The sequence below is a fragment of the Delphinus delphis genome, chromosome 2 (genome assembly GCF_949987515.2).
Source record: "Delphinus delphis chromosome 2, mDelDel1.2, whole genome shotgun sequence".
Classification (NCBI taxonomy): Eukaryota; Metazoa; Chordata; class Mammalia; order Artiodactyla; family Delphinidae; genus Delphinus; species Delphinus delphis.
In genome coordinates this window covers 93,428,502-93,437,271 of record NC_082684.1, presented here as the reverse complement: position 1 = coordinate 93,437,271, position 8,770 = coordinate 93,428,502, and the positions used below count along the sequence as shown (strand labels likewise).

The following is an 8,770-nucleotide window of genomic DNA, read 5'->3' as shown; positions in this document are numbered from 1 at the left end:
ATAGCTAAAAAGTTTGCTGGATACCTTTTATGTATAGAGCTCTGATGCTCTAGACTTAAGCTCCTTCAAAGACTATAGGTGGCTTTATCACTTGTTGGCTAATGCTGTAGACAGTGGCCAGGATGCTTCTGGGGGTAGGGTTGGCCTTACACTAGAGCTGGATTTCCATTGGGTTGTTCACTGGGAACCTACCCCCTCACCTCCCAACTCCTTACCACTTTTTACTCAGAATGCCATTAGCATTATAAAGGGGACACCTGTGAAAAATTGCCAATGATACTGTCAGGCTCAGCGTTCGCATTTAGAATCAAGTCAGGAAGAAGTGCCTTTGCATATGTTGGTGTTCATCTATTTTATTACATATTTTAAAAAATAACATCCTCCCTCTAACAAGCTTAGTTTGCAAATACAAACAGTAGGTGCAAATTGAAAAACAATTACATATAAATCTTTTCACTTGCAAAGGTTCGGGTGTAATTTTAAAAAGTCTCTCCTTACTGGTATGCATAAAAAAATTGCACTGCACAATCTTCAATCAAATTAAAGTGGGATTATATCAAGTGGCTGTACTAGGTCCATTCAGTTTCTTTCTAGAAATACGCTGAGTTACCCTCCTGGTAATATTCAGAGTTTCAGAGTTTTATCATTAATGGCGTTGTAAATGTGCTCAGTCATCGGCACATACATTTCTGCTTTGTCATCCAAGAAATACAAGGCATCTTTGATAACTGCAGGGTTAAAGCCCTCTTCCATGAGGGTCACTTTTCGGTGTTTAAAAGTTCCAGTGATCTCAATGGTGTCCTGAAAAACATCAAACAATCATTTGAGAGCAGGTGAAAGCAGGTTCTGTGTGATACCAAGATATCCTGTCTTCAGAACCTCCACTAGGGGGCCCTCTGTGGAGGTATTTTTCCTTCCCTTAAAGCTTGACGATCACATGTGGGGAGAGAGAGTCTGCAGACAGTGGAATACGGAGCAGAAGAGTCTGTCACTTGGTGAGCTTCCAGTATTCCTGGAATATTCTGATTAATGGTGGGGTGGGGAAAGGAATCATGTACACACAGACAACTTTTTTTTTCAGCCTGTTTGTGACACTGAAGACTTGTTTCTTCTTCAGTAAATAGGTGATGATCTGAGGATATTTCAACTTTCATGTCTCTCAACTATCACCGTAAAGCATGTCAGTGTTTTATGAACATCAACAGAAATAACCGTTTAACCTTAGCAATATCTGGTAATCTAACACTTCTTTTCTCACATCTTCAGCTACAGAATCACAGAGCTCAAGGTCCAAAAGTGAGAGTGTTAAACTAAGGGGTTAATGTTTGAGAAAGAAAAAAAAAATATCAGTGACAGTTTAGCCTTTGGTAGTTCCTACTGGCTAATGATGCCCAATTAAAGTTCACATCACAGAAAGGTGCAGGACCTCAGGGGATTTTTCCATTCTTTAAAACTGGAAACAATAAGTAAGAGGGTCGGAGCATTTCTATTTTATGTGTTTGTTATACCTCATCAAACAGACTTTGTGAGTTATTTGCTAACACTGTTGCTGAATGAACTGTCTGTGGTTTTAGGGAAAAAGGGATTAGGATTTGGTTTCAGCTAGCTATATTTTCTGGTATTTCTGCTTCCTCATTTAGCTTCCTGAAAGGGTAGTGAAAATTTGGCCGTTGTGCTCGCCATGGTAGAAGAGGAATGGTTCCCTTAGACTCAGGTGTCTCCGAGAGAGAGGATAACTGAACTTTATAACAAGGGGTCTCACCTGTATTCTTAGAAACCGGGGCCTTGCATAATTGGGCAGGTAATCGGCCACATGCTTAAAGAGTTTCCTTCCATCAAATTCATGGTCTTCCTTCATCTTGATGGAAGCCATGCCAATTCGACCCTCGTGACCTAGAGTTAAAGTGAGAAAAAATTAGGTGGGTTGTAGCTATTTATTTTATTTATGATAAAATAAATGACCTTTGCTAGGTCAAAGTACAGAGAACTGAGACAGATTTATGGCATGGGTTTCTTTTGGATAGCTGGAATTTTTATTTCAAATATATGTTGAAGTTAAATTCTAAAGTGAATTAAAGATAACAACAAAACAACAAGCTATACATTGATTGACTCTTTATTACATGCCAGGTCCTTTACTAAGTGTGCTTTATGTACTGTCTTATTTAACCCTCATGACAACCTTATGAAGAGGTACAAAGGTTATCTCCATTTTACAGGTGAAGAAACTGAGGCTTAATGACATTAAAAGACTTGTTCAAAAAAAAAAAAAAGACTTGTTCAAGTTCATGCAGCAAATACTAGGCAGGGCCAGAAATGGAATTGAGGCAGGCTGGCTAAAGATCCTGTGCTTATTGACATCATCCTTCTTGGCAGCCTAGATGTAAACACCAGAATGGGAAAAAGGTTGAATTAGTGGCTAAAAAATTTTTTGGACTCTGGTGAAAAACCCTTACTCCCCTGTCAAGGATAATTGGGCTCAGGTGGTTCTTTGGGTCGCAGGTCAAGTCTGTTGTGCTTCCAGGCACAAATGTTCACCTCTGAGACATATAATCACGGTTCCTAATAGCTTTGCCTCTGCATTTCAGAGAGGCTGCAGGACAGGAGGGTGAAGGCAGATCAAGGTATGTGCCCACTGCACCCCCACCTCCCCACCTGGATGCCTTCTAGTCCAGAGAGGTTGTGCTCTCCACAGGGGAAACAGATCCTAACAGCTCTTTCTTCCCTGTGTTTAGAACAATTACCATTGTTTTCTTGTGAGGACAGTGGTAATTACATATTAATACCTCTTCTATGTGATCGGGCAGACCCAGTGGGAGTCCAGGTCCACTTCCCTGAACTACTTAACTGTAATCAGAGAGGGGGAAGGAGCCGCCCTTCGTCACCTGGGCCCCAGCTTTCAAAATCTCTCCCATGGTGGTTGTGTGTTTTCCCATGACTCTAAAGAAGTCAGAAAACAAGAGGAAAAATTATAAGAAAGGAAATGCATCCTCATTTGCTTTGCCTCATATCTGAAGGAGGGAGGCAGGGCACCATACCCTCTTTCTCTAGGGGTCCCTGGTAGCTGTCTCAAAGGTACCGGTCTCAGGAATCTTGAATGTCTCCAATGAGCTCCTTTTAGAATTAAGGCAGAGGCTGATGCAACAGAAATCTTCAGAGTCAACTGGCTCCTTGCTTCTTGCTCTGACAGAGGCAATGCCCAACCGAGAGGCAAATGGGGCTGTTGGATCTCAGGTCTCTGTCCTGACTCCCAGAGGTTGGCTGGGGCTAGTTCAGCTCCAGGGGGAAGGTTCCTGTCTGCAGCAGTTCGGGCCAGAGGTTCTCTAGAGTTGCACTATCCAATATGGTGGCCACTGGTCACATGTAGCTATTAAAATTAATTATAATTAAATAAAATGAAAAATTCAGTCCCTCAGTTGCACTAGCCACATTTCAAGTGCTCAACAACCATATGGTAGCTATTGGCTACCATGCTGGACAGTGCAGATATAGAACATTTTCAGAACACTGCAGAAAGTTCTATTGATAATATAAAGCTCTAGAGAGTAGTTTGGCAGTTCTGGTGTCATCTCTAGTCTAGGCCCAAACTTAGAAGTTTCTTCCTGGTCCAAAGCTGAGCTCTGTGAAGGCCTTGTTCAGCCCTTTGGTAGTGAGAATCACCCTGGTGGACTGATGTCTTTCTCTAGATAGATCTGCCACATTTCTAGGCTGCAAGAGTGGCACTGAGAATCACAGAATCTGAAAATAGGAGAGACTGTAGGGTTCATCTCTAATCTTTCACTGCTGTAAGAATTCTCACAGGATCCCAGGTGGACAGCCAGCCTCTTTACTTATCCCAGTTGGTGGGACATTGTCTACCTCAGGAGACAGACCACTCTGTTGTTGGTCCCTCTGGCTACAGGAGAGTTCTCAGGCTAAAATTTGCTCCCTGGTCATTTCAATCCATCCGTTTTATTCTGCTCTCCAGTGCAACATAAACACAGCTGCTCCTTGTTCTACCTGACTTGTCTCCCAATCATGTGAAACCCATTAGCCTCCTCTTCTTTGTTCTGTATCAATGGCTCCTAAACTTTACTGGGTGGCAGACCCATTTGGGAATTTAAAAAAGACACAAAGATTTAGTCCCAAACCCCAGATCTGGGCTTTAAAAAGTTTCCCAGATGATTCTGATGACTGGCTAAATTTTCAGAACCACTAGGCCTCCAGGCTTCTCAGACTTCAGTGTTTTTTAAAAATTGTGGTAAAACATACAATTCATTATTTTAACCATTTTAAAGTATACAGTTCAGTGGCATTTAGTACGTTCAAAATGTCGTGCAACTATCACCAGTATCTAGAACATTTTCATCACTCCAAAACCAGACTTCATTTGTTTTAAGAATCACTGGAGGGCTTGTTAAAACACAGCTCCCTGGGCCCCACCCCAGAGATTCTGGTTCAGTAGTTCTGGGGTGGGCATTTTTAACATGAGAAATATTAAATTTTTAACAAGCTCCTGGGCGATGATGCTGTTGCTGGCCCAGGGACCCTACTGTCAAATGAAAAATATGCACAACGTGAGAGTTGTGAGTTAAATTTTATTTGGGGGCAAAATGAGGACTATAGCCTGGGAGACAGCATTTCAGATAGCTCTGAGAAACTGCTCCAAAGAGGTAGGGCAGAAGGTCAGTACACATGGGGTTTTAGTGAAGGGGGAGTACATGCAACCAGGCACATATTTTTTGCAGAAGGTATCTGCTAGTCTCACGAAGGTCACTGCTAGTCACGAGGAGCAGATGTCACCATGAAGGATTTTAGTGCTTTTCTAGATATGAGAAGATGCAAGAATTGGGCTCATAAAATCTTCTCCTGAAAATATCTATCTGAAGACCTGTTCTGCCAGTTTTTCCCAGAGCACAGAGTGCCTCATCCCTGATGTCCACCTTGAACTCCTTTCAGGGCGTGTTGAAGGTCTGCAGCTGCAGCGGCTCGTAATTTGATCCTTGTAGAGGCAGATGGCGAGTGCCAATTTGTAGGTGACACCACTTTGAAGAGCAGTGGATTAGGCCTTTCCATTCCATTTCCCATATTCTCTTACCTTCTCATACTCATTCTTTTGTATTGTTACTTTAAAAACGCCAGCATTTAGAACGGCATGCAACATATTCCAGGTGGGGTCTGTGAGAGGCCAGCATGCTGCCATGGCTGACAGCCACAATATGGGCCCTTGTGTTAATTCAGCCTGAAATCCAACATGAGAAGTACTCTGCACCCCTCAGACTCTGACCTGAGATGTGGCTACACTTCCTGTCAAGTCATTGTCACCGGGTTGGAGAGGAGCAGGCAAGAGAAAGCCTCAAACATTCTTTAAAAAATAAAAGGACAGCACAATGTCATGTGAAACCATCATAGCTCAGGTAAAAGGGACTTTGGGATTTCCATTTTGAGTATAGATGAGAATCCCAAATACTGAGTTCTAGGGAATACCGAGTCCCCTAGTACCTTATATTTGGATAGTGATTTGGAAGTTTTAATTCTCTCTGACATCTATAATTAAAATGATTTCTTTTCATGACAACCCTCATGTACGTGTCTGATAAATATACATTTAGTATTTATGTAATTAAAATGAATTAGTTTTCTCGACAATCTTAACTGCAGGATTGGTATTATCTCTAATTTAGTGATTTGTGTGAAGTCAAACAGCCAGCAGGTGTTGGAGCCAGGACCCAAAATCAGACCTCACTCTCCCCACTCTGCTGGCAGAGGCAGGTCTGCAGACAGAGGCTTGGTGACAGCACTTTGTGTGATGATTCTGAAACTCAGTGGAGCAAGCTGGGGTCAGGGACTTGGTTTAAAAGAAGAGTCTGGAAAAAATCAGCTCCTTCCTGGCTTTTTTCCTCTAGCAACGGCACTTGCTCTTACTTGTGCCTCCCAGTTCAGAGGCCAAGATACCACTTCCAAGCTCTCAAGCATGATACCTCTTTTCTTGAGGCATGCCAAATGCTGCATGGACCCTGCATCGTGGAGAGATTTGGCTTGCTTGAGAGCCCAAGAACAGCTGGGGAGTGAACCACAGAGGAAGGCCAGGTTCAGATGTACTGACCTGTCTGATTTATAATGGCACATAAACCAGACATAAGCCCCTTACTCCCAGGAGGCTGGGAAAGAGTTGTTTGATTCTCCAGCTGGCAGGAGGAAGTGATGACAAACTTTGCACGGGGGTTAAAATTATATTCTGTTAGTGTAGGAGTTTTGGCATTGATTTATAATATCTTGTGCATACCTGGCACAGACACGCCATAAACATTCACTTCTTGGACAAAATCAACCAGTCCTACTATGTCAGCAACTTCAGTGGTGGCCACGTTTTCCCCTTTCCACCTGGAAGAAAAGGCAAGGTTAGCAGAGGTCACTGGTGGTCTGCGGTGCAGGTTGTCTGTGACGGGTGTTTCCTCCAGACCTCTGTGGGGTGGCTGCGTTTGTCTTCCTCACCTTGGCCCCCAAACTCTCCAACTTAGTCATGGGAGAGGCACCCTGCTTGAGGCATGAAAGACAAAGGCATAGACCTAAAGAATAAAATGTGGAATTTTAACCTTGCCACGTGAAATGTGATACACAGAATGATGTTCTAATGTTAAAATATGGGTTTGGCCTAAGAAAGGCACTAGAAATCAAAAATAAATCTCCATGACTTTTTGCTGTGTTTAGGTCTCTCACTTCCCTCACTCACTAACTTTGGCTGCTATTTAATTCAGTTAGTAAATGTCTATTAACTAGAATTTCATACTTGTTTTTCAGGGTCTTACGGCAATGAAAAAGCTTTTAATAAGAAAGAAAATATTATACTCTATTTGTAGGGAGAATAATGTTAGTGCCCAATCAGGTGCTACTTTTTCTTTGAATAAAGAGTTAAATTTTGTCTTATATTTAAAAATTCTTTAGATCTCCCAGAAGTATCTTTTTTAGTAACATGAAGGTGGCATAACATAATGATATAGATCCAGAGTCATGGGATATTAGAGATGGAAGGAACCGTAAGGATCATTGGGACCCTCATTTCATGGGTGAAGGAACTGAGGTACAGAAAGATTACCTGCCTGATAACACAGCTGCTCAGGGGTAAAGAGGAAGTCTGGGAGCTGAGTTCTTCTCATTCATATCCATGCTCTTTCTACTACAGAGAGACAACTTCCATCTCTTCCTCATTCATTCATGCAAAAAGTAATCACTGTACTAGGTGCTGGGGGGCGAACAAGCAGACACAGGGTCTGGCCTGAGGGAGTTTATACGGGAAGGAAGCTGGTCAAACAGAAGTGTCATGAAGCTGGAGGACCATGCTGTTGCTGAGAATTAATTTCATGGTCTATTACGATGACTTTCAAACTCCACTGTGCTGACTTGTGGGCTCTGTGGGAAACCATCTGGTTGGGAATGGAGAGTGGGAGGGACAGGAGCAGATGGGGCTCAGAACCCTCACCTCCTCTTCAACGAGATCAGCTTCACATTAATTTGCATTTGATTTTATCTGAGAAAAAGCCTCATGATTGGAAACAGTATGAAAATCCCTGGCTGACCTGAGTGACTGGTAATAATTGAGGATAAATGGGAGGAATTGGATGGACTAAGTTATTTAGGTGCCCAAAATCAGACACAGGTTTTCTCTCCTAGTTTCATCTGGTGTTGCTCAACCAAGATAACTATGCATTGCAGAGTGATACCCCGTGTATTTTGCTCCTTGTTTTCTGGGAATACAGGAGGTTGAATTGACACGCCAAAGAGACAGAAGGAAATGGAGTACCATAACCAAAGTGGAATGCGACTCTAATTTAGGAGTAAGCCAAACTGTGCATGTGTTTGTTTTTGGCTCAATAATTCAGAGAAACCAACCGGAATGTATCTCCAACTCTGTCGTGGAAGTAGATAAAATTTTCGTGGTCCATCATTAAGAGATCTCCACTGTTGAAATAGAGGTCTCCTTTCTTAAAGACATCTCTCAGTTTTTTCTTCTCTGTCTGAGACTTTCCTCCAGCATAGCCACTAAATGGTGTGAGTTGTGTGATTCTGCAAACCAGGAGTCCAACTTCACCTAAGACAGAAGAAAGTAAATTGTTATTTTATGTACCAGCAGTAGGCAACTTTTAGTATTAACCTTTTAAAACTGATGCCATACAACCCAGTGGCAACAAGCTGGCTGCAGGAAGTCATTTTACATGCATGTGTACATGTATTTCCATGTATATCATATACACACATATATACACCATGCACACACACACAGAGTACATTATTCTCTATGGTCACACATTTGTAATTCTTTTAATACTAATCTTTCACTGAATAATGATTTACACACACAATTAGACAAACGCATAGTAGTTTAAGCTTAAAGGAAAGGTCCGCTAAAGCTAACCGTAGTTTTGCAACCATAATTACATATCCGCTTCTGCAAAATGCTTACCTCATAATCAAGAAATTATTAAGCTAGCTTTCAAATTATAGTTATATTACGTGTAGTGGTAAATTACTATCTTTTGGAATTTATCTATTTCCAAGAGTACGAAAATAAACCTCTTTTTTTCCCCCACTCTGATAAATTTTACCATGTGTTCATTTTAGCTGTGATATGTTAGTTCTTAAGAGTCACTTGGTTAAGGTAAGAAAAGGCACAGGTTAATTGAACAAAAATCCACTGTACCTTTGGGAACTTTGATGCAATATCCATTTCCATCTCGAACGGGTTCATCTTTCTCCACATCATATTTAATCAGCTCATAAGTTATGACTTTCT

The 8,770-nt window shown here is 41.7% G+C and overlaps 1 protein-coding gene across 1 annotated transcript in view; it reads right to left on the bottom strand.

The window, feature by feature from the left end:
- Window positions 1–337: 337 nt before the first annotated feature.
- The window catches only part of SLC27A2 (solute carrier family 27 member 2), a 54,047-nt gene continuing 45,614 nt past the window's right edge, over window positions 338–8,770 (bottom strand). Inside the window, exons 6-10 of the mRNA XM_060005222.1 lie at window positions 8,678–8,768; window positions 7,870–8,068; window positions 6,266–6,363; window positions 1,763–1,893; window positions 338–801 (exon numbers count right to left, since the gene is read on the bottom strand). Of these exons, the coding sequence (XP_059861205.1) occupies window positions 625–801; window positions 1,763–1,893; window positions 6,266–6,363; window positions 7,870–8,068; window positions 8,678–8,768 (696 nt within the window). The 3' untranslated portion in view covers window positions 338–624. The remainder of the gene's footprint in view (window positions 802–1,762; window positions 1,894–6,265; window positions 6,364–7,869; window positions 8,069–8,677; window positions 8,769–8,770) is intronic.